Source organism: Augochlora pura, chromosome 10 (genome assembly GCF_028453695.1).
Source record: "Augochlora pura isolate Apur16 chromosome 10, APUR_v2.2.1, whole genome shotgun sequence".
NCBI lineage: Eukaryota > Metazoa > Arthropoda > Insecta > Hymenoptera > Halictidae > Augochlora > Augochlora pura.
The window spans coordinates 23,582,161-23,607,740 of record NC_135781.1 but is presented as its reverse complement, the minus strand read 5'-3'; the positions used below and the strand labels follow the sequence as shown (position 1 = coordinate 23,607,740).

The following is a 25,580-nucleotide window of genomic DNA, read 5'->3' as shown; positions in this document are numbered from 1 at the left end:
CATATTTCTTAAAGTCCAAACGCAGGCCCATTAGTAACAAAATTATGAAGAAGTTTACACGACTTATAAAAAATTACAATTAGTAAAAAATTATATACTTCAGAAATAATATGTTCATTATTTCTCCTAATTATTTTCCCGAATAATGTACTCACTGTTTTATTAAAGTATAAGAATTACAATTAATAATAAATATCTTTATCAGTAAATTATAACAAATGATGTTATCACTATTATGTATATTTTATTTAAAAAGTAAATATAATAAATATATGAAATTATAAATAAGAAGAAAATTAATAGAAGAATTGTACATAAGTACAAAGGGTACTGAGACTTCTTTTTTCGATTCTTTTCACTATGTCTGTTTATAAAAATTGATTACACGTTCAGCAATTCCATATTACATACTGCCTCCAGGTATATGTTATATGGTATAAGAGGTATATTTCCAACATAGCATCAACTTCTTCACGGTTTTCTTCCTTTCTAAGGAAGCGTTTGTATCCCCATCATTTTATTGTCTATCCAATCTACAGTGCATCCTGTATTAGCGTTCAATTATTAGCCAATGAAAACAAAGCAATTTCTGTCTCCATTTCCGACTGCTTAGCAAATTGCGACCCAGAGTCATCACGTGCAAGACATGCGGGAGTTGAGTTGAAGCTGTAAGCTAGTGCACTGTATTTTTAGTGAAGTGGCACACAAAACCGAAGTAATGCTAGTAATATTAAAACCAGTTTAACGAGCAGCTGATCTTTGATCTCCAATCACTATGTTCAAGGCGGAAAACGTGTGATGGCCGTATTTTACCACATATTTGCAGGGAAACACGGCTTTAAAAAACTACAAAAATCACGAAAGAAACACTTTAATAGAAGATGAATACCTTGATCCATACAAAAGCAATGGTAGTTGGCCATGGTAAAACAATCCGACGTACGTACAATTCATTCTATTCTATAATAAATGTGGAATTATGGTCTATCAATTTCCAATGCGAGCTTTCTACGTATCGAACATAATATTTATATAACACATGAATTTATTAGTAGAACTATTAATATCTGTTTGAAATGGGCAAAATTTTCCATGTTGATCACATGCTTTCACTTTCTTAGACTTACAATTTACATAATTATTTAAATAGTAGGTTATGTTGTGAAATAAGTTTTAATAATAGCGGTTTCGTATATTCACGATATAATACTACACACTATTAAGCAGCAACTTTATCGTCGATAGCATATTAACAAAGAATTTTGATTAAAAAATGATATCCTCTTGAGAATCACAGCCATTAGAATAATTATTTATTTATATTTTACAGAATATGGCTATTTCAAATTATGGTACAATACCAATCAAATAAATGGAAGCTTGGCACTCATTTACACTGGTAAAAAAGATTCATGGAACAATAGATTGTTGATACAATCCAAACTAAGAGGAGAATGTAATACTATAAGTACATCACATTTACAACTTCGCACATTCTATACAACACCAATATGGAATGGACAAGAATCATCTTCCAAAGTAGAGGACACAGTGAAAAATATCAAAGAACAAAAGGATCAGAAACAAAAGACAGAGGGAGTTATTGCTCAGTCTACTACAAAAGCTGTAGTAGAGAAAACAACACTATGGCAAAAAGTCAAGGGGGAAATTCTTCATTACTACCACGGATTTAGATTATTAGGTCTGGACATGAAAATTTCAGCAAAATTAGTCTGGCGAATTTTGCAGGGCAAAGAACTTAGTAGAAGGGAGCACAGATTGGTAATTTAACAATTGATGTTTTATATGTTAACAGACTAAATAGACATTTAATTGACTCAATTATTGTGATTTATAATTGTTTTCAGCTTATAAAAACAACTGGAGATATGTTCAGGCTAATTCCCTTCTCTGTTTTTATCATCGTTCCTTTTATGGAGTTCCTGTTGCCAATTGCTATCAAGTTTTTCCCTGGCATGCTACCATCTACCTTCCAAACAGCTACAGAAAAAGAAGATAAATTGAAACAAGCGTTGAAAGTCAGAATTTATTTCTATTATGCAGTAATAATTTCATCCGAACTTCGTTGCTAAGTATTTCATTGCAGATCAAAATCGAGATGGCTAAATTTTTACAAAAAACATTGGACGACATGGCAGTACAGTCATCAGACTACAAGTCAAAGAAGGCCAAAGAATTCGCAGAATTTTTCTACAAAGTTCGGAGTTCCGGCACCACAGCATCGAACGAAGAAATTATGCAATTTAGCAAACTTTTCGAAGACGAAATTACGTTAGATTCTCTTTCCCGACCACAATTGGTTGCACTGTGTAGAGTTCTAGATGTACAGACTCTAGGAACGACGAATTTCTTACGATTTCTGCTTCGAATGAGACTCAGAAGTCTCGCAGCGGATGATAAGGTGTTCAGTCTTTTTCAGATTAGAATTCTACCTCTCGTACGTCTTGTAACGTATATATTCCATCTTGTCTAAAACTTGCACACTTTTTCAGTTGATAGAGAAAGAAGGTATCGACTCTCTGACTAGAAGCGAGTTGCAACAAGCCTGCAGGGCAAGAGGAATGAGGGCATACGGTTTGCCAGAGAGCAAATTAAGGGAACAATTGTTTCAATGGCTAGATCTCAGTTTAAACAAAAAGGTTCCACCATCTTTACTGCTTCTCTCGCGAGCACTGATGGTTCCAGAGACGATACCTATGTCGGACAAGTTGAAGGCTACCATTTCAGCCTTACCTGACACAGTTGTTGCGCGTACTCAAGGCGCGATCGGTGAAAAGGAGGGTAAAATGGATCATAAGACGAATATCGAGATCATCAAGATGGAAGAACGTAAGATCGAGGAAGAGCGACAAGAGAAGAAAGAGGTCGACCCACAACCAACAGTATCTGCGTACAAATCTGATGAAATTACAAATACAGATGTGAAAGTACTAGAGCAGGCTTTAGATAGCATTGGGAAGGTTTGTACAAACAAATTGTTTATGAATTAGTCTAGTAGGTGGAATTGTTATTTGTAGTGGAACAATTTTCTAAAGGACAAGAAGACGATGTCGGTGGAGAAGGAGGAGCTGAAGGAACTGAAGGAAGAAATGGCTGAGTATCAGGAAGACATAAAAGAGCTTCACGAGATTAAAGCTGCTGCAAAGGGTCAAGAGGACATAGAAAACATCAAGGAGTCCAAGGGTGCTAAACGATTATTCAACAAAGTGAATAAGATGATCCGTAAAATGGACGAGGTTCTGGAACAGCTGGAATCTGAGAAAAAGCTTAAACAGAAAACTAGTACCACGGACACAGAAGAGTCTCCCTCTGCAAAGAGTGTGGAAGAATTGGTTAAGATAGAAGAACTTATTACAGCCATTAAAAAAATTCAAAATGTACCTGATGAACATCGATTAGATCGCATAGTAGAAATCTTAGCAAAAATGGATGATGACAGGGACGGGGCTATAAAGGTTGAAGACGTTCTCAAGGTAATATACATAGCTATTTAAAAGTTATATTTTCGTAAAGCGCAATATAAATTTGTATCACCCGTTTGTAGGTAGTGGAATTAATTGGAAAGGAAGATATTAAGTTGAGTAAGAAGCAAGTACACGAACTGATCGAATTAATTGATAAAGAGGAGATATTGGAAGTTGAAGAACAGATACAGAAGTCACTGCAGAAGGACACGACAGCTGAGACGGAAAAGCCATCTCAAGAAAAGTATGTTGCACCAAAATCTCCTGTTCCTGCTACACCAGTAACTACTGAAAAGGGTTTTGGCAAAGAGGAATTGGACGAAGACTATGGAACAAGGTCGCCCGAACAGGCAAGAGAAAAAGCGGTTCTTAAGAGTGACTCCTCTTCCGATCCAGTGAGAAATCCTTCGTTAACCCCTGGCGTCCCACCGACGACGAAAAAAGCGGAAGGCTCGAAACAGCTATGATCACCGCACAATAAACTATAAATTAATGTATGTAATTATTAATACAATCTTTATATCAGACCTTAATCGAAGGCGATATTGCGTTATCATCTCTATAAATATTTTCACGCATACATTTCTTTAGCAAATGGGTTTCTATATATAAACTTCCACTATATAGATATAGTGGAAGTGTTTTAAGAAGACTTCGGACACATGGAAGTCTTCCTAGAATAACTACAATAGTTACATGTATGCTTCAACAGGCTTCATAATGAAACGATGACACATACATGATCTATCTTTGATAACATAAAACAATTTTATTAAAAACGTTAAAATAATAACTTTCATCCTACTTTTGTATTTATTACTATAGCAGATTTTAAATTTTTCATTAAGACTGCGATGCATTTAATAGCATCAACGTGGTATTAGGTCTCTGGGAATTGCAAACTGTGCTGGTCACAAAAAAATATTATTCTGCTTGCAAAATTTTTGGTTGATAACGGAAAAAGGATTTTTCTTTAAATTGTGCGTGACAATACTTTAATTATGTAGTTAGCAATGAAATTATTTTATGAGCACTTTGTTTTTTGTTTAACGAAGCTCAATTCCAAAATATTGTACTACTGTGAGGAATCATTCCATCTGTCTGATTATTGACTATTATTACAGAATTATTAATTGCAACTATGAACCTCTGTAATCGAGGTTTGAGGAAAAGTATAATGTACATTTATAGATAACATAATTTTATTAACTGTACATTACATGAACAGGGAATATTGTCCACTATGTGTATGTATTGAATATATAAGAGAATATTTACGTAAGGCATACAACATTTGATTAGTAAATAATACCACTACCTTGCATACGAGAGAAAAATTAAAAATTAGACCTTAACTAAAATTGAAAGTAAAGAAATTAATAAAAAGGAGAATGAAACACTGTTAAGGCATACAACTTAGAATCGTCGAGATAATGAAAAAACGGAAGCGATAAGACTAATTTCAGTAAACTTATGTAGTAGTGTACATATACTTGCACAAAGTTACAGTATGAATCATATGTTATTATGTAATAGTTATATCAGCTTCGAGAGGAAAGAAACATAGATAGTATCCGATGCCCTGACGACATTTAATTTTTTACTTTTTGCGCATCAAACTGCCTATTGATGTAATAAACTATTTGTGTAAAAGAAAATATAATAGTCTTACTCAAAAAGTACTTCTCCTAAGTTAAGTGTATGACTATTTTTATTAAAGGTGTTCACGTACAATTATTGTTATTTTCAAGCATTCACTGTCTTATAATCTATAAATAATACTCGTTTTATACGTTTTATTTGTCAAATTTATGCCAGCTCCTTTTTACATTTGTTTGTAACAATAATATGCAATTGCCTGTATTTATTTCATTTAAAACAGCCGGGTACATATTAAAAGAGCGCCGGCAAAGTGTTTACATACATACACTGTATAACTACTATACGTAATATGTTCGAGTGAGACAGAACCAGAAATTTCTGAAAGTACAATCGTGTATTAATCTAGTGCAAATCAGACTTGTCTACTGTTCAAGTTGGACAAAAATAAGAAAGAACATTCGAATAATAAATCAAAATTGATTTTATACAGAAAACCGTGAGCCATGGACAGAATAAAATGAAAAGACGTGGTAAATATTTGAGGAGGGTGGGAGTGTTGTCCGGTTTGTAATATATGTATAGACATAGACTGAAATAGGTTCGCTCTGCCGGTTACCTCAGTATTTGTGTATTATTCGCTAGTTTCGCGTAAGTGTAACTTGAATCGCAATGACTGCATTAGGCGGCTTTATGGAGTTCTTTCAAAAAGGAAAGGTAATTTCTCTGTACGTTGTTTTAATTAACATTCAAACGTGTATTCTAACCTGTCACACAGTGCTATTGATTATTTTCTCGCACATACTCGTTCTGACAGGTTTGAATTCGTAAAAATGATTCTATTCATCTAAATTCATTTAAATATCTTATGGTTGTAAGCTGTTACTAAGTTATAGGTATTGTATAAAATACTTTGTGTTTCCTTTAATTCGATATTATAGACATTTAGACCAAAGAAGAAATTTGCACACGGAACGTTGCGATATTCTTTGCACAAGCAAGCACAAGCATCCCTTAATTCTGGGATTAATTTAAGGTCCGTTGTAAAACTACCGCCTGGGGAGGATCTTAATGACTGGATCGCTGTTCATGGTACTTGATGATTTCATCAAAGACATATACCTATACTATTTCTTTCTAATGTTTAATATCATAATTTCAGTGGTGGACTTTTTTAATAGAATAAATCTAATATATGGTACTATTTCTGAATACTGTGATTCTGCGTCTTGTCCCACTATGAGTGGTGGTGCTCGATTCGAATATTTATGGGCTGATGGTGAAAAATATAAAAAGCCTACTGCATTACCAGCACCGCAATATGTTAGCCTCCTTATGGATTGGATAGAAACACAAATTAATAATGAAAATATATTTCCAGTTTCAACAGGTACTGTGTTTTAACATTAAAAATATTAATTTTTATACTTTATGACAAAATTAATTTTTAGATGTACCATTTCCAAAAACATTTGTACCGCTGTGTAGAAAAATCTTAACTCGTTTATTTAGAGTGTTTGTTCATGTCTATATACATCATTTCGATCGCATTGTGGCTATTGGAGCAGTAAGTCTTATGCTTCTATTAAAAATATTTTCATTGGGATTAATTCATTGTTACTATTATTATTGTTTCAGGAAGCACATGTAAATACATGCTATAAACACTTCTACTATTTTGTAACAGAATTTGAATTAATAAATACGAAAGAACTAGAGCCACTGGCTGAAATGACTGCCAAAGTTTGTAAGGATACGTCGCCAACGCAGACACCATCGCATAATCCTAGATAGTCGTGAAACTTAGGAAAATATAAGTAACCAAATTAAAGGGAGGTAAAATTCTTTCAATATAAGTACAAAGACAAGAGCTCTCTTTTCCTAGCATTTTGAAAGAAATTAGAAAAATTGGTTACTATCCAAATAAAACAAAATATTAGTATACAATTTAGTACTACAAATAAGTATTACAATTTTGGTAATTATTCTTATTAGAATTTACTAAGTCAGATATAAATCTCATTAAAAAGCTTTAAAGTATAACATTTCAATTCATAATCCAATAATAATGTCAATGGAGTTCCATTAGTATGGTAGAAATAATTTCTCAATTTGAAATCAAATTTTTCTGATCTATGTAGCATTTATTCGTTTATTATTATCATTCGTTTGCGAAATGCTACTTAAACTGAAGTGTAAACCTGAGGATTAATCAATAAGGTTTTGGAAGCTTTACATCCACGATTTTGTGGATATTTAGTCATAGCAATAAATTCTAGCTACATCCATAATAATCATGATTTTAGATATTGAATTTCATGAAACAATTTTACATTATTTATAACTACATAAAAGCATATAATTGTATATATAATTTTGCGCCTCTTAAATAATTGCGTATAGTATTTTAACAGTTGCATTGAGAACTGTAACAATTTTGTATGGAATAAAATATACCGAAATAAAAAAGAAAGAAATAGAATAACAAGAATAGAAAGAGTACAAATTACTAAAGCAATAAAACAATAAGTATGTTTATACTATGGAAATTTGTTTATTATATATAATGAACTAGGAAATAAAAAATAAACAAATATTACGAACGACAAATGATTCCGATTTTGAACGTGAATCTGTTTCCTTTTGCATGTTACGAACCAAAAGATGTACTTCCTACAGATCAATTGTTTTATTGAACCTTGGCGATACACGTATGACAGGAGACAAATCGTTGAACAATTACTAAAGTGAAACTACGATATACATGAAAACTTACATGATATATTTCAAGTTGCTTAACAAATATTCTGGGACAAATTATAACAATGATTCACATGTAAGTAAAACGATCTATATAGTTGTAGTTTCAATTTAAAGTCGTGTTCTTTTTACTGACTCATTTTAAGTTCTATTAAAGGAATTCGTTTATACTCGAAGTCTATACATGCTTCCCCGTATTACGTTATAATCAGGCAGATTCTCGACTGGACCAACAGCTGCAATCACCGGACACTGATCGTAAATGTATTTCATACCGACTTCATGAATAGTTTTAGCCGTTACGCTCTGAAAAGAATTTTTTGTTATAAAAAGTCTATGAAAAATAAATTAATATATAAAAATTAATTACATCTATCCTGGCCTCAAGTTCGGGAAGAGGTATGCGTCTGTTGTAGCAGAGCATCTGTCGACCGATGTCTTCACAAATCGCGGTCGTTCCATCTAATTGAAGAAGCATGTTTGTTTTGAGAATGTTTTTCGCGCGTTCTACTTCTCTCTCGGTGACTGATACACATAATCTCATCCATTCAGACTGAATGTTATCAACGAAGTCCTCGGACTTCAAGGGATCGCATACGAAATACACGCCCCATAAACCGGTATCCTATAAAGGAAAAACGCTTAGGGAAAGAACTCGTTTTGTAATATTATTCTATAAGAGTAGCGTGTACCTTGTAACATGTGTTGAAACTTTGATAACTGTGGCACATTCCAAAATATGCTGCAGCTTGAGCCAAATGATTCGCGTTGTTTACACCACCTCCTTGGCTGCGATCCCACGCTCCCATCAAAGTGTTTGCAACCATAAGAGGAATGTTGTCTGCGTCAGCCCATCCAGCGCCTACAACAAAACGTCTATAAATAACTAATATCTAATAACTAGGGACAACATTCAATTTTGTCAGACAATGCAATAGAAATGTAAATAAATAAAGGTTTCAATACCTTCGACAGCAATAGCTATATGCACAAGAGGAATGCTGTCATCGCGAACTCTAATTTCCGAGCCAGTGTAACGACATGGTACATCGAGACGTGGAATTTCATCGTAGTGTGGTCCTGTCATTTTACCAAAATGTTTGTCAGCTAATTCTACTAGGGCATCATGTGCTACACCACCAGCTCCAGCTAAAACAAATCTGGAAAAAACAATAAATTTGAGAATACATGTACAATAGAAATACTGTGGGAATATATCATTTACAATTACCTTGGTGGACCGTAGAATGTCCTTACATAGTCTAGAAGATCTTTCCTTGTAATGCTTTTGATATTTTTGGTGGGTCCTAGAATTGTCCTACCCAGAGGGGTTCCTTGGTAAGCACTGCTGTGCAAGTGATCGAAAACAACCTCTTGAAGGTTTGTTTCAACCTCCTGCATTTCCCTCAAAATGACACCACGTTCTCTTTCTATCTCGTTTTCGCCAAGTTTGGAATTTTGAATGATATCGCTTAAAATTTCTACAGCTTTTGGTACATCTTGCGACAAACACTTAGCATAAAATACTGTCTGCTCTCTGCTTGTGTAGGCATTCAAGTGAGCACCCATATTCTCAATTTCTAATTCTAAATCAGTTTGAGAACGTTTGGTAGTCCCCTTATAATATTAATAAATTCGATTAGTACTCTGAATATTTACGTTTAACTTACAAAAAAAATAGTATAATTTACCTTGAAAGCCATATGCTCCATGAAATGGGCTACACCATTGTTTTCATCACTTTCAAAACGACTGCCAGAATCAATCCATAGTCCTACTGTGGCTGTTGGAGCACCAGTGTCTTCGCTTGCAACTCTCATACCACAATCTAGAGTTGTCACTCTGGTTGCAGGCTGATTGAGAAGGATTTCTTTCAGAGAAGATGCTGTAGACCTCCATTGCTTTTGTGTCTATGAAATAATCATTGAAATTAGTACTAAAATTCATTTACAGAAAATGATCCTGTAGTGAATCAAAAGCAAACATAAGTAAAGTTTAGGCATATCAATCAATTGTATCTTGGAAGTGTCTAAATTCAGTGGCAGCAGATCACTGCAACACTATCTTTGGAGTGAGCTGAACATATCGAGGTTATAATATTTTGACACAAGTATTATATCGCATAAGTAGAAGTCAATTCAGGCAGTCTTGTTTATCGTCATTTAAAAAGCAATTCATTATGCCTTTTTTGTTTCTCTAATATTTTCAACTTTCTTCCCATTACGTAAGGACAAATGAAGTCCACGAGTTTTAAATCTCAACAAGATTCTACTAACATCATAAATCTGTTGCGAGCTATTCAAACTATGTCGAAAAATGATAAACTGATAATTTGATTACCTTTACGAGACTGGTTTTATTGCTGTAGTTCCGCAAGGCGGAACTAACTTTTAGCAGACGAGTCGCCATTTTTTCGATTTCCTCGCAACTCGCACTGCTCGCAACGCAAGCGCAACTGCCTAATCTTACACATAGAGAGCTTCTACTTCTATACACATTATATGTCAGTTAATAGGACCTACTCCTGCACACTTTTCTTACTCTCTAAGCTGGCGCGCACATTTCTACCATTTTATGCCCCATCCAATCTGCAGTGGTTCCTGCCTCAACAGTGAATCGTCAACCAATTAGAACAAAGAAAATTTCTATATTGATCCTTGCTAATGTATTAGCTGTTGCCTGGAAGTGTAGAGAAGTAGAACATATTAATGTACAATGATCTTGTTTCTTGGTTCTGGTTCTTAGAGGACTCAAAGTTCTCTTTTCAATGCATATGAATTTATTATGCAGTTGTACACACAATTGTACATCTCTCAATTCAGGAATCATATCCGGCGACAACAGCTGTGTGAAGCTGGCTCATCATATTAACCAATATTAACGATTCACAGTTTAAAAAATTGCTCTTTAATTGCTCATCGATTAGTTTTAATTGCTCACTTATCCTCTTTGAGAAATATCCGAAAGATGTCTAGGGATTTTTATGAAAGGTTGCAGCTTTTAATAATACGAAATTTCTAACATAATGCATAAAACTGTATGACTTAACAAAAAAATTGCTCGTTAATTGCTAATTATTATATAAATTTTAACTGCTTACTTCTACTTTTCAAGAAATTATCTAAAAATTATTATACAGTTGCGACTCCGTGAAGTCGAACGACCATACACGCGAAGTTGGACGAAGGTATAAGCCCAACATCGGAATCCGATAAGTGGAAGTTCTGCAAGAACATTATATGTACAGTCATTTTCTGTTCTATCTATTTTATACTTTTTGATACTAAATACAACATATTTAGAGCGTGGTCGGTCCCTTTCAATTAAGTTATTTTGTGATTAAAAGTGCTATCAGTGAATTTTCTTGAAATATAGAAATGGCGAAATTCGATTTGACTTCACGTATAGGTCAATATCTAGATCGACATTTAGTATTTCCTCTTTTGGAGTTCTTATCTGCGAAACAGGTATAATACGCAAAAAGATCATTTAGCCATATGTGTTTTTTGGTTATAATTATATTAATTTTCAGATTTACGATGAGGATGAACTGCTTCAGGCAAAGCTCGACATTCTCAGTAAGACGAATATGATAGATTACACTATTGATATCAGAAAACAACTTTATCCTAACTTGGAAGTACCAGAGGTAGGACTAATAGTCATGAGTACTTTACTAGGAGATATCATAATTAGTTTAGGATTCGTCTTTTAAAATTTAATGACCCGATTGTATATTTTGCTTGAAATCCTGCACAATTATAAAGACTTATGTGTATTACACAGTTACAAAGATTTTGGTTGTAGGAGTTAAAAGCACGCCGACAAGAGGTTCTTCAAGAACTTAGTATTTTACAAAACAATGTATCAGTTGTTGTTGCTCTTATGAATAATGAGGAAGTTATGAAGAAGATGGAGAATATGCGAGACTCTAAAGCATTAAACAACTATCTGACTCAAGAATCTGATGTAAGTAGATATTAAAATTAGAGCATTAAATATTTATTAATTATATTGATAAAAAATTATGTGTTAGAGAATAATATTATTTTACCAAAAACTACTTTCATCAAAATAATGTATTACATTGTAAGTGTTTAATTTATTTACTATATGTTAATAGTTTAGAGTGGAAATGATGGATAGTTTTGTGAAGTTAGCAAAATATCGCTATGAATGTGGTAACTACTCTGTTTCGACATCATATTTATATTTCTATATGCTTATAATGCCACCAACAGATAAGGTATGATTGTAGTGAATCTAATATGCACAATTATTTTTGAAAAACTGGTGGGTTTTTTTATAAATAACATTGTTAATTTTTAGAATTATTTAAATGTTCTTTGGGGCAAATTGGCATCAGAAATTTTAGTACAAAACTGGGAAACTGCATTAGAGGATGTGAACAAGTTAAGAGAATATATCGATAGTAACGTTATAGGAAATTCTCTTCAAATATTGCAACAGCGTACATGGCTCATTCATTGGAGTTTATTTGTATTTTTCAATCATGTGAAAGGTAGAGATTTGATTATAGAAATGTTTCTGTATAGACCACAGTAAGTATAGATTTCTGTTGCTGATTTATTAAATAATATATCATTTACAAAAAGAAAAATTAAACTTTATACAAAATTTTAGCTACCTAAATGCTATTCAAACAATGTGTCCTCATATATTGAGATATTTAGCAGCAGCTGTCATTGTCAATCGTTCTAGGCGATCAATACTAAAAGATCTTGTAAAAGTAATACAACAGGTATACAAAATTTTACTAACCTTGTATTATTTACGTTTATAATATGTAACATATCATCATTTTGATCTAACTTGTTTCATCTTATTAATAGGAATCGTATACATACCGTGACCCAATTACAGAATTTTTGGAACATCTGTATGTCAATTTTGATTTTGACGGAGCAAGGCAAAAACTACAAGAATGTCAAACTGTTGTATTTAATGACTTTTTCTTGATTGCATTATTAGGTGAATTTGTAGAGAATGCTCGTCTAATGATCTTTGAGACATTTTGTCGTATTCATCAGTGTATCAGTATTGGGTACAGTAACATAATTTCATACATGTATTACAAATAAGAGAGAAACATGTTTCCAATATTTCTATAACATACTTTTGTCTTATAGAATGTTAGCAGAGAAATTAAATATGAAAGCAGATGTAGCAGAATGTTGGATCGTTAATTTAATACGTAATGCAAGATTAGATGCCAAAATAGACAGTAAACTAGGTCATGTTGTAATGGGTGGGCAGCCTGCATCACCATATCAACAATTAGTTGAAAAAATTGAAACACTGAGTGTGCGAAGTGAAGCGTTGGAAAACTTGATTGAACGTAAACTGAAAGCTAAAAATCAAGATCCCGTAAGTATAATGTGGAACTAACTACATAAGGTTAGTATCATTCATAATCATTTTTCACATATCAGCGTTTTGCTTGGTTTCAATCATTCGATTAATTTAAATCAATTCTCTTCATAGAAAAATCATGTTTTGCATTGGAAACTTCAATTAAGTTCTTCAATCATTATTCATTCACTTTCTTTTTTAATTATTACATTGTTAATTTATGCATTTCACTCTCGTATAATATAAATAAAGTAACATATATAAAATACATAAGATATTATCTAGATATCGAATAATTCTGTACATAAATTAAATCCAAGAAACGTTGTATTTACAAATATTTTAAATTATTTACATATGTTATAAAAAAATTGAATCTTTTTACAGTATAAAAATTCTTGGAATCTGGATTTGTGACAACACAATATGATATTCAGGGATACCATTAAAGAAGGCATTTGAATTACCTTCAACTGTAAGCAGAACATTAATAAGATCCGGAAAAACTACACAATAAGATATTCGTGAATATGTTTTTATTCTTACAGTTTTGGTAAAAAATGGAATAATAGAATAAAAATATATTTGCATGAATATTGTATGAATATAATGCATGTATATACATTGCTATACAAATACTATTTCTAGTACCATAATGATCTACAGCAAAAACAATTTATATACCTTCCACATCGAATTTTTTTAACATAAATTTGAAAAAAAACCTATTTATTCTATAATTAAACAATTCTGAAAATGGCTTCACTTCGAACGTTTTGAAGAAAATTTTATTACATACTTTAAAATAAACTCGCTTTGAAAGAACAGTTTAATAATTATTAACGATGTCATTTCTCCGTAAGAACAAAAAATGAGTAATACAAGATGAATAATGTGGTATATAATATGGCATGTACAGAAAAAAAACTGAATTTTTAAAAATTAGTACATTATATCTGCAAAACGGCTGTACAAATTTATTGGTGGTGTGAGTAAGAACTGCAGACCAGTATAAGAATCATGATCGATACAATATTGTAAGACATCTCTCCAATATGGATCTTGAACTAAAACTCTTGGATTTCCAAGAATTATTACTAAAGCACGAGCACGTGTAATTGCAACATTAAGTCTTCGGGGACAAGCAACAAATCCAAGAGAATATTTATCATCTTCACAAATTTTCAGAGAAGACCGAACAGCTGAGATGATGATAACGTTACGTTCTTGGCCTTGAAATCCTTCGACACTACTAATTTTTGGTAACTCCACATCAAATTGCATAAGTAAATCACGAATTTCGAGAACCTACAAGAAAAAATTTAAGTAAATAAGATATAAAATAATTTAATTTATTTTCGAAATTTTCAAATTCAAATGTTTAACCTGTTTTTGGTAAGGAGTTATAATTCCAATATCACTTGGCAGAAGACCACTTTTGTACAATTTCAGCACATAAAGATATACCTGTGTAGCCTCTTCAGGGTTATACCAACTAGGGCTGTCATAGTCTTTACAATTTTCTCCAGCTATGCCATGAAAAATTATAGCTGGTGGTGAACCTTCTTTTGTTGGTAATTCGGCGGCTAATGTGTGTAAAAGATTTGCTTCTTTACTATTTTCGGAGGATATCTGCATTGTTTGATTAAATCTCTATTAATAATTTATAATGTATAATTTTAACAGTATACAGTATTTTTATATATTTACGTACATGTGGTTTTAATTCACCGTCATAAAACATGGAACTTGATAATTCTACAATTTCTGGCAAACTTCGATAATTAATGATTAATTTTGTGACAAGACGTGGATCATAATTAGTTTGAAAACCATTAGAGTCTCTTTGATATGGGAAGTGTCGTAATAATCTCACTAAAAATGATTCATCTAAACCAAAGTTTTTGGCTATGTTACTTTGTACAACTGGGCCAAGTTGTAATGGATCACCCGCGAGCACTACTTGCCCATTATCAGAATGTATAAAATTCAATGGAATCATAATTTCTGGTTCTGTAGCCTGCCCAGCTTCATCAACTAGCACATGAGTAAAATGTCCATGAGGAAAACCTATGTTATGCAATATTCCAAGTGCGATACATGTACCAATAGTAATTCTATGTCGTCCAAGTGTGCTCATAGTACAATTTAATCTCGGTCCCTCTCCATTATACTTTGTCTTTTCACGTGTTCCCTCTTCTGCTAGTTCTGCAGTAGCGCAATATGGTAATAACTTGTCAGGTATCAAATCACTGCCCAAACAGTGATGAGCTATAAGCCGTACCTATTAAACAGACAAACTCTAAATAATGATCGAGTTGACTTTATTTATACATACTATTATAGTAAGAATGAGACTACAAATTAATGTTTTTTTAAGGAGGTATTCTAACTCAAGAGTATAAAAAAATTTAGTTTCTTAAAAAATAGGGTTTCGAATACCCTATATGTTTCAAAATTAACAAAGGAATACTACTACCAGAATGCTCCCTTAAAAAAACACAACTAATTTGATTGTCATGATGTGAATATGAAATACCATGTCACCAGGTTTAAGAATTCCACTATCTAACAGTCGTTCAGCTATCAGATTGGCCGAGCTATTAGACGGTGTTGCAATTAATAGTCGACTGCCTGGTATTGTTGAAAATATCTGCACAATTGCTTCGCAAAGCGTAATGGTTTTCCCAGTTCCAGGAGGTCCAAATATTACATAAGGTAATGGTCGTGCATGTCCTTTCAGTATGTTTCTCACAGCTTCCTTCTGGTAGTAATTCAAGCTTTTGTTGAACCAAATCAATTTTCGTTTTCTCACTTGAGAAATATATGGTTCCAATTCAGTATTTTCAGAAGGAATTGATGTTGTCTGCTTTGAATATTTGTCTGGATTGGTTTCTACTGACTTAACATTAAATAATCTTTCTACAACTGACATTTTGTTGGATGAGTTTGATGTGTTACTAGATCTATTACTCATGGATGTATTAGTACTTGTATAAGAAGACTCTGATGATATAGAATCAGCTCTTTGATGAGTCATCAATTTCGGGATTATCTCGCTTGATAATTCATTTTCTTCAAGTTCCAGTTGGGAGTCTTTTTCAATTACACAAGTTGGAAATAAAAAGTTCAGACCCAAACGATTAGTAGCTATGTTAATAGCATTGTGACATCGTTGTAGAGAAGTTTGGGAACATTTAAACTCCACGTGACAATCTTCACTATTATATTCTTCATGAAATTTCTGGTTAAATTTCAAAAAAATTGCTGAACTTGTAATTTTATGAATGAACCCTTCATACTTCCGAGACCCTATTTTAAATATGAATGGATACATAAGACAAATATAATATGTTTGTTTATAAAATTCAACATCGAGTGTCTAAGTAACTGTAAGCATACCTTGAGAATTATCCCATTTGAAGGATACTATAGCTTTATCACCAATAAGAAGTGATGGACGTCTCTCAGCAAGACCAGGCACCTCCATTACCAAATATTCTCCACAAGATCTCATAATTGTACTTTCAATGCTGTATTGTTGTAGATTTATTGTTTGAGTAATTTCTTCGAAGTATAGTAAAGCATGAAATCGGTCTTTGTATGATTGAAAGGTAAGTCTATCTAATAGAACAGGTACAGCATTTTCTACATCATGTATACATTCAATTTGCGACTTTTCTCCATTCATACATGATAATATTAAATTCCAATAATGCTTAGGTACTTTGAATACTGTACTACGTACTTTAATAAACGATGCTGGTTTATATGGCCGAATGCCTGGAACATATGTCGATTGATTCCATTCATCTGAATCAGGTGTATAATACTTGTTTGCTTTATTATTACTGACATTGGAATATCTTTTCTTTTCAGTATTTAAAGGTTTTACTGTTATAAGAAACACTCTCCCAATTTCAAAATCTTTAAAATTAAAAATAAATAGTTCTTCACTTGTGCCAACAAATTTTGCTTTACATTTAAATATATAAGTCAATGTAGTTGAAGGATTTAATGTCAGAATTGTATCGAGTTCTGTTGGTTGCACTAATTCTAGTTGAGACTGAGCTTTCTTTATGGTGAAACAACCTCCTTTCAATACACAAGGAATGTCACTTGTGTTTTCTATTGTAACAGTTATTTTCTTTTCTTCTAACACATTTAAATCAATATTTAAGTTATCAGTGATTACTATTCCACATTTATCTTTCACAAGTTCATTCAAATTTTGTTTCATTTCAGGTATATTACATAATGTTGGTAGAATATTTTTTCTTGAAACCTAAAATATAGATATAAATATAGATATACAATAGATATAGAATCCAAATATAGATTTTTTTCTCTATCACAGTGAGTATTATAAATCCTTTTAATACGTTTGTTGTCCCAGATTTCTGAGAACTTGTTAAAACAAAAATAAATATAAACTTTCCAACTCACTTGAACTATTGGAAGAACAGTCAATGACCGCCACGTATAAAGTCCTTGGTCACTTTCAATACTGTCACTGACTACTTTATCTCCAACACAAGGATTATAACCTGAATCACATATTCTTTTACTAAAGACAATTTCCTTGTCAATAGTACCAATTTCTTTAATAGAGTCATAACTAGTTATGGTTCCCATGTCCAACTTTGATCGTAAACATTGTATTTTTCTTATCTTTATGATTTCTTCATTCAAATCAACGCTATCACTGCTAATCTTTACATCTGCTTCTATCTGTAACCAATCTCCAATTACAGGAATAAACTCTGATTGCACGTTATTCAAATTAACAGATATGTGATTTGGTTCAACAATTAACTGTCGATTTTTGCGTTCAACTACTTTTCCAACCATACATTTACTAAATATTTCTATTTCATTAGATTCTATTTGAGATTCTGTAACCATATCATCCCATGATTTATCTACTGTACAAATAATTTTTTTTATTTTATATTTATTTTCTGGATCTTCTTTAAAGCTCAAATAATAAACTTTATCACCTACTTTTAAATTATTTACTGTAGAGATATTTATATTATCATATACATACAAATTATCAATCATCACATAATCAGTTGAAACAAAAGTAACTTTTCCAATTTTGTAAGAACTTTTTTGTGAAAAATTCTTATTAAAGCATTCCTCTTTTTGCATATCTTCTTTCATATTTTCAATGTGAGCAATAATATTGTCAATTTCACTTATGTCATTACTTTTAGTGGCTGATTTATCTCCTACAATGTACTTTGCAAAAGTATATATTAAAGACAACATGTTCAATTTCTATTATTTCTATCCATATACCTGTAAACGTCATTGTAATTAATACTTTATGCTTTAAAAGAATATCAAGGAGCAAATGTTTACAGTTTAAACATACCGATCAATTGGCTGATACCTCCACTCTGTTGCTTTAATATAATCTAGTTCTTTTCTCAATGACTGAACACGTTTCAGGTGCAACTCTCGAAGTAGACGTTTTTGTTGCTTTTGTTCTTGTAATTCAGATTTCATCTGATTTAAGATTTTCGATGTTTGATTCCCGTTAGAGGTTAGTTCCGAATCCTGTGATCCGGACGCTCTCTGTCCTGATGAATGTCCCAAAGTACCAGATGACAATGCAGAAGAATTCATAATTTTACAAACTATCGTTTAAAATTATTTTGTAAAATGTTAGGAGACATTGAAGCGAACGTGATTTCTCACGTTAGACAACTAATAGTACTAAACAACTCTGAGATGCCTCAGACTAAAACTGATGCACGCTCAGATGCACTCATATACATTATGTAGTTACAAAAAGTTGATCACTCTACACAATCGACGGCGCTAATATTTAGGGCATAGCTGGACCTTATCCTGTTCAATTTCTTCAAATATTGCCTAGAGACATATATATTTGAAATATATCTCAAAGTGTATTGAACATCATTTACAAATACGCTGATAAATGTGATCGAGGATCCTATGAGGCAAAAAATACACATCGAATTTCGCGGTGCGTGTTTCAGATGGAGCGTCAAGCGTACACATGCCCGAAAAGAGTAAGATCACAAACACAGTAAAGTGAGACCAACTACTATTAGATATGATGTAATTCGTTTCGCATATGCTGTGCCGATATGCTGTCTTTCTCACACGTTAATAAAAAGCCTTTGAGGACAGCAATATTCAGTTGTGGATTGTCACCCAATCATAGGACAGCAATTCGCTGCATGCTCTCAATTCAAGAGCGTTGTTGTCCCCAGATATGGTTCTTGAATTGAGAGATTACTGTATGCGGTACCATACATTCTTTTCTACATCCATATACAAACTCTCGCCAGTTAAATCTTAGGTTCACTATAATATCTAGCGAGCGAAACCAAAATTGCTTTATTAAGATCATAGAAGTGTGGATGGCGTCGAACTAGCTTTCATCCTTACACCGTGGACAATACGTACATACACACGTGTTCTCTGTAATGCAAGTGTCATAAATTAATCATTAAATATAACAGTATAAGAAAGGATTCTAATTTTTGTCATTCCGCAGTTCCGTTATTTCACCGCTAGAGAAATTTTCTGCGCACTACATTACATGATTAATTTGTGTAGAGTATGCTGCATGTATGTATGCAAATCTCCACTCATGCATTCGTATATACATTTACATAGATACAATTGTGTTAAATATTTATATTTTTAAGTGACTTGTAAATTGTACAAATTTTGATTCCTATTTTATCTTTGGAATTTCTTACATTAAAAACTATTTTAAGTAATATTAATTCATACATTTAGTTTTTTCCATAGAATTTATGAATGACTAATTGTATCTAGAATTTTAAGTTTATTAAGAAATTTTCATTGATATCTATATTTTTGTTCATTTTTAGGTAAAAATTTGTGTTTTCCAAATAACTGCGTTTTAAAAAACCTATAACCAATCATAATACAATATATGAAAAACTGTATATGATTGGTTGTGTTTTTGACACTTTGACGTTTGTCTATATCGTAGTATGGGTCATATGATACTGTCATTCAGCGGAACAAGAAATTTGTAAATTATCAAATATTGTTCCTGCTAAAAGTTGTTACGTGCCTTATATATGCACAAGTGAGTCAAAGTAACGTTATTGAATATTGAAACAGTTTCATATATCGTGCAACAATGTCGTTTTTCCTCGGTCCACTTTCAACACCAGTAGGTCAGAAGATAGGTAAGTTTCTTATTTATCTTTTCTAAATATATTACATATATTAATTAATTAGATATACGCAACGAATTAGTTTATAAGTATCATGTAAATAGCTTCTTCTGGTCATATATCAACATGTTTCAATATCTGTATTTTACGAATTTGTTCTAATGTACATGTATAATATCTTTAATTGTAATCTATCAAATATTTTAGAAAAAAGAAACGTAAGAACGATTTGTGCATATAATAATTGTCTGCTTTATTACAGAGCAAGCTACAGATGGTAGTTTGCCATTCGAAAATTGGACTCTTAACATGGAAATTTGTGATATTATCAATGAAACAGAGGATGGGCCAAGAGATGCAATTAAAGCAATTAAGCGTAGACTTAATCAATCTGCTGGAAAAAATTATGCTATATTCATGTATACTCTTACCGTTAGTATTTGAATACGTGGTAATATTTTTATATTTTGAACAAGATAGATACAGTATTTTTTATATTATTAAGTAACTTAAAATGTATTTATGTTTTTATTTACTTAATAATTCATGTTTCCAGGTATAGGGTACAAATTTTAATTGTTTTTTTATCAACTTGTAATTGCTTATATTTATGTAGGATCTGGTTTTAAGAATTTAATTCCCGCTATATTTTCTTATTAGAAATAGATTAATAGAAAAACATATTAATAGGACAAATCAGAAAAAGTGATATATAGTAAAATAAAGAAATATCCTACATTTGTATATGTATATAATGAAATTCTGCATTATCTTTCAATTGTATTTTGTTAATATAATACATATACTTATAGCAATAATAACACCCATAGATTTTCATGAAATAATATTGATGAATTCAGGTACTGGAAACATGTGTAAAAAATTGTGGGAAATGTTTTCATTCTCTTGCTTGTTCACGAGATTTTGTACAAGAACTTGTTCAACTAATTGGCCCAAAGAACGAACCACCAACTGCAGTACAAGAAAAAGTTTTGAGTTTGATTCAAACATGGGCAAAAACTTTCCGTCATCAGCCGCATACGCAAGGAGTTGTAAGAGTCTATGAAGAATTAAAAGTGAGAGGTATACAGTTTCCAATGACAGATTTAGATGCTGTGGCCCCTATTATTACACCAGAAAGAGTAAGACTGACATAATATTAAGAAATTTCTACTCAATTAGAATACAACCTTTTATTGTTCATGCATAATTATTATTACAGAGTGTACCTGAGTTGGAACAGAGTAATGTTAATGTCCCTACGGCTGAACAACAACCTGTATCTTCGACGACACAAGTCCAACAATGTCAAATTCCACCATCACTACAAGTGACTCAGTTAAATGAACATCAATTGGCTAAATTACAAAGCGAACTTGATTTTGTACAAGAGAACATGCGCGTTTTATCAGAAATGTTGGCATACTTTACAAGTTCGGATCAAAGTAATAATCAACAACCAGATGCCGCAGATCTAGAACTCCTAACTGTATGTATATATTGCACAAAATTGTATCATATTCTATACAATCTTTCATGGATTGTTACAAGTTACATTAAAATAATTCCATGTTGTAGGAACTACATTCAACATGTAAATTGATGCAAGAACGAGTCGTTGATTTAATTGGAAAACTAGCTCATGATGAAATGACAGCAGAATTATTGCGCATCAACGACGAATTAAATAATTTGTTCTTACGTTATTTACGTTACACAAAAAATGTAGCAGTAGCTGCTAGAACCATTTTAGCACAAACAATTGGTCATCCACCAAATGGTGATTCCATGACAGTTTCTAAGAAACAAGAAGGTGATTCACTTATAGATTTATCTGATGAAACTGATGCTTTGGAGAAGAAGATAACAGGAATGGGTAAGTATTGTTTATTTATATTAAATAGAGAGATACATGGTAATTTCATGTCACACTAAATTGTAGGCATATCTGAAAGTAGCGACAAAAATAGAACTGAACGCAAGGAAAGGAAGGAAGGTGACAATGATGAATTTGATATGTTTGCACAGTCACGCAACGCAACATACGAAACGACAAAGAACAGGTTTTTAATATTAACATTGACCTTTTAAATTTTTCGAAATTTTTCAATTTCTGTAGAATCTATCATTAACTTATGTTTATTACAGTGGTAACAAACAGGAGGACAATTTGGAGCAGGTGAGCGGAGGAAGCGTCAATACCGCGAACCTCACTCGCAATAGTCCTAAATATCCTCATCAGAATGCTTCTACAGTTGCTTCTACTACTGCTACTTCTGTGCGTAAACCCTACCCTTACTACATTCATTATTGCTAATAGAAGTATATTATATTTTTTATTTATTCACGAAAAGTAAATTTACTATGAATACTAAAGGTGCTATTTTAAATTTTAATTAATCTTTTTATTGTTGAAATGTTATTATGCACATTTGAATTACTCGGTTATAAATTTTTACAATGAACTTTAAAATTATCTGTCCTAATAAAAGGTAAGGATGTCATAATTTATTGGTTTTTATAATAAAGTCTGTCATCACGTTTTTTTTTTCAGTCCAATAAATCCAGAGTTGCTTACTTTTGATGCATAGCTTTTTAGAGCATGAAACGTTTAACTTTATTTCTTACGTTTCCTTATGCTTTATTTTTGCCCACATATATGCATACATTTACTTGTTTCTGTTGTACTTTGTTTAATGTGTTCGTTTTTATTTTATGTTCTCTTTGTTTTGATATATAGCTGAACCAGGAGTCTGAATTTATTGAAATGGCAGCCTGGTTAGATCACACGGTAAGTTATGTGTAGCGCAAATGTTTTGTTTGTGAAATTCGATTGTTATACTACAATTGTTTAGAAATGATGTATGCCATTTCACCGCTTTCGAATATTTCTAAAAAATGTTTGAAATTCTTCCATACAGTAAACAACAATCTATATATGTAGAATAGATAAATAATTCATATTTATTAATAGTTTCTCTCTTCTTTTTTTTTAGCCTGGAGCACATGGTGATCAGGAATCATTAACATCGTCCGAATTTGAACGCTTTTTGGCAGAACGAGCAGCTGCTGCTGAAGCTTTACCAACTTTGCCTACAACTACTACCACTACAGGAAGTACTACTAATTCCGGAAATTCAAACATTCAGCGTCAAATCAATAAAGATCAGGATAAATCTTTATTTGCTCTTTAAATACTGCTTTAACGCTTACATTTCTTATACAGAAGGTAGACATTCGTTTTGAAATGATTCAGTCATCGGAGATCTCTGATAAATTAATGTTTCTAACATCTTCGGTATTTTCAAAACATTCAAAACTTGAATTCGAAATAAAAAGATAATGTTACAGAAGAGGAACGCTATCCGCTTGTATGTACTTAAAAACATAATTGACACTATGCAACCGTAAATTAGCATTTCTTTATGATGTAAAAATTTCATAATAACGAGTAACTTATTTTACATATAAAAATTATCGTTACGTATAAATGTTATATTACGAATATGTAACATGGACATAGAAATACTAATTTATGTTATCTGTATATATGAAATATAACACATTGTATTCAAAATAACATTTATGTCGCAATGTGTTGTATCTCATACCTTGAAATGTCATATGGAAACCAATAATTTGTAACCATTGCATTTTTCGGACTTGCAAACTGAATGCAAAAGTGGCGAATATTTCTTTAAATGATTAACTTTAATCAACTATAGACGAAAGTATTTTTCTATGTTAAATTGAATTGTGTCCCTATTATTTGATATTATGTATAAATATGGTATGTATTTACTAATGTAGTAATTTTTATTTTCATAAGAGTATTATTGTCATAGAGTAATATAAATTTATTATTGCTAGTATTGTTACAATCATATGTACTGCTATTGCAAGTAATTATGTAATATGTTCTGAAGCTATACTATAGGAATAACATTAACACCAAGTAATTCTTATGTTTGTGATTTTAAAAGTACAGTTTCATTTCAACGAAATGGTCAATACAATAAATAGAATCACGATTATTTATGCAATTTTATGAATGTGATAATGAAAAGAAAAAAAGGATGCAAAATAATAATTATAAAAGATTATCTTCGACTGTTTGAATTTATAAAATTATGAACTAAATTGTATTCTTTTCAACAGTGAATATTTTATTTTAAAATGAAATAGTAAAATATTTTTGCTAATAATGTATTACTTTGAAAAAATAGCGACTATCACCATAGCATTAAGTGCACTAAGTTTTATTATTGTAGAATGTACATAAGCTTACACTTTTTTCATATCTATCATACATCGGATACGTATGTAAATCAAAACCTAAAAAAAACAAAAATTTCTTTACTTTTGTCAACTGAATTGACGAGTCATGTACAGGCAGTGTTTCGTAACTGCATGCTCGCTTTACCGTGTTTCCCCGATTTAACGGATCTCGCTGTGTAGGCTACTATCTCTGCTCGTGTTTTCTGTTGATTGTATTGAATAATCAAGAATACACAATAAAGCAGGATATTCACGCACGACGAATCTTATTATTCTTACGAATCTCTGAAGGTGTTGTCTGTTTTACCGGTACATTTAAAATTGGTTTCCTTGAAAATAAATGTGGAATTGAGAAATTTATTATGCAACATTGATTTCCTTTTTCTTGTACATACACAATCAGATTTTTTAATTTAATAATCACTTACGGAACACCCTGTATACAAGCGATTATAATCAGTTTTATAAATAATGAAACTCAGAATTATTTCTCCGTTCTAAATATACAATTATTTCGTTATCGCGCATAGTAAAATGAATTGTAACTAATTTATACTTCGATGAATTTTGTTGTGCTTTTAAAATTACAAGCGTGTTAAATGTTTAATGAAATCCGTTATTTGTAACATCATTTCTTAATTTACAATAAATAAATTTTCTTAATTTACATTAATAAGTTTCAAAATATTTTGATAAAATTCACTTTTAAGCCTTTAATGTGGACGGTATGACTAGACACTATGATAATGACGCTTATATTTACTTTATATAGAAATGTTTATATTATTATTTTAATGATTCTATTGTAATGTCGCTACTACAATACGCATACATATATGTATACAAGAATATATAACGCGGCAACAGGTGGGTAAATAATAATAAACCGTGA

At 31.7% G+C, this 25,580-nt stretch overlaps 6 protein-coding genes across 13 annotated transcripts; 4 read left to right on the top strand and 2 right to left on the bottom strand.

Annotated features, from left to right (window-relative positions):
- The first annotated feature begins 759 nt into the window (after window positions 1-759).
- On the top strand, window positions 760-5,219 carry Letm1 (Leucine zipper and EF-hand containing transmembrane protein 1). The gene is made up of 7 exons (XM_078191660.1): window positions 760-939; window positions 1,331-1,782; window positions 1,869-2,039; window positions 2,108-2,422; window positions 2,514-2,981; window positions 3,057-3,494; window positions 3,566-5,219. Exons 1-7 carry the CDS (start codon window positions 882-884, stop codon window positions 3,950-3,952), a joined length of 2,289 nt encoding a protein of 762 aa, XP_078047786.1. The 5' UTR covers window positions 760-881; the 3' UTR covers window positions 3,953-5,219.
- Window positions 5,220-5,365: 146 nt separating this feature from the next.
- Window positions 5,366-8,210, top strand: Mob3 (MOB kinase activator 3). Of its 2 annotated transcripts, XM_078191664.1 has the most exons (6): window positions 5,366-5,801; window positions 6,026-6,176; window positions 6,247-6,474; window positions 6,536-6,651; window positions 6,723-6,920; window positions 7,749-8,210. In XM_078191664.1, exons 1-5 carry the CDS (start codon window positions 5,757-5,759, stop codon window positions 6,876-6,878), a joined length of 696 nt encoding a protein of 231 aa, XP_078047790.1. In that variant the 5' UTR covers window positions 5,366-5,756; the 3' UTR covers window positions 6,879-6,920; window positions 7,749-8,210. The 2 variants fall into 2 exon arrangements, with proteins under 2 accessions (XP_078047790.1, XP_078047789.1); XM_078191663.1 differs by having other exon boundaries at window positions 6,723-8,210.
- On the bottom strand, window positions 7,615-10,337 carry Uqcr-c1 (Ubiquinol-cytochrome c reductase core protein 1). The gene is made up of 7 exons (XM_078191661.1): window positions 10,185-10,337; window positions 9,536-9,754; window positions 9,076-9,461; window positions 8,811-9,004; window positions 8,537-8,706; window positions 8,215-8,469; window positions 7,615-8,150 (listed from the first exon to the last, which is right to left on the bottom strand). The coding sequence occupies exons 1-7, from the start codon at window positions 10,251-10,253 to the stop codon at window positions 8,010-8,012; spliced, it is 1,434 nt and encodes a 477-aa protein (XP_078047787.1). The 5' UTR covers window positions 10,254-10,337; the 3' UTR covers window positions 7,615-8,009.
- Window positions 10,338-11,070: 733 nt separating this feature from the next.
- On the top strand, window positions 11,071-14,044 carry Eif3e (eukaryotic translation initiation factor 3 subunit E). Of its 4 annotated transcripts, none has more exons than XR_013494928.1 (10): window positions 11,071-11,311; window positions 11,377-11,493; window positions 11,652-11,813; window positions 11,968-12,090; window positions 12,174-12,406; window positions 12,489-12,606; window positions 12,698-12,909; window positions 12,995-13,232; window positions 13,605-13,692; window positions 13,766-14,044. XR_013494928.1 is itself a non-coding variant. In XM_078192102.1 (9 exons), the coding sequence occupies exons 1-9, from the start codon at window positions 11,222-11,224 to the stop codon at window positions 13,632-13,634; spliced, it is 1,323 nt and encodes a 440-aa protein (XP_078048228.1). In that variant the 5' UTR covers window positions 11,071-11,221; the 3' UTR covers window positions 13,635-14,044. The 4 variants fall into 4 exon arrangements, 2 of the variants coding, with proteins under 2 accessions (XP_078048228.1, XP_078048229.1); XR_013494929.1 differs by having other exon boundaries at window positions 11,073-11,311; window positions 12,995-13,262; XM_078192102.1 differs by having other exon boundaries at window positions 13,605-14,044.
- Window positions 14,045-14,156: 112 nt separating this feature from the next.
- On the bottom strand, window positions 14,157-18,735 carry Armi (probable RNA helicase armitage). Its single transcript, XM_078192100.1, has 7 exons — window positions 18,598-18,735; window positions 17,664-18,521; window positions 16,620-17,502; window positions 15,757-16,529; window positions 14,932-15,501; window positions 14,604-14,849; window positions 14,157-14,525 (listed from the first exon to the last, which is right to left on the bottom strand). Exons 2-7 carry the CDS (start codon window positions 18,489-18,491, stop codon window positions 14,160-14,162), a joined length of 3,666 nt encoding a protein of 1,221 aa, XP_078048226.1. The 5' UTR covers window positions 18,492-18,521; window positions 18,598-18,735; the 3' UTR covers window positions 14,157-14,159.
- Window positions 18,736-19,692: 957 nt separating this feature from the next.
- On the top strand, window positions 19,693-25,355 carry LOC144476140 (TOM1-like protein 2). 4 transcript variants are annotated; one of them, XM_078192763.1, is made up of 10 exons: window positions 19,693-19,826; window positions 20,096-20,422; window positions 20,673-20,842; window positions 21,271-21,552; window positions 21,633-21,899; window positions 21,989-22,286; window positions 22,353-22,473; window positions 22,559-22,589; window positions 23,151-23,201; window positions 23,407-25,355. In XM_078192763.1, exons 2-10 carry the CDS (start codon window positions 20,374-20,376, stop codon window positions 23,602-23,604), a joined length of 1,467 nt encoding a protein of 488 aa, XP_078048889.1. In that variant the 5' UTR covers window positions 19,693-19,826; window positions 20,096-20,373; the 3' UTR covers window positions 23,605-25,355. The 4 variants fall into 4 exon arrangements, with proteins under 4 accessions (XP_078048889.1, XP_078048890.1, XP_078048888.1 ...); XM_078192761.1 differs by having other exon boundaries at window positions 19,697-19,826; window positions 22,559-22,688; XM_078192764.1 differs by lacking the exon at window positions 23,151-23,201.
- Window positions 25,356-25,580: the final 225 nt, after the last annotated feature.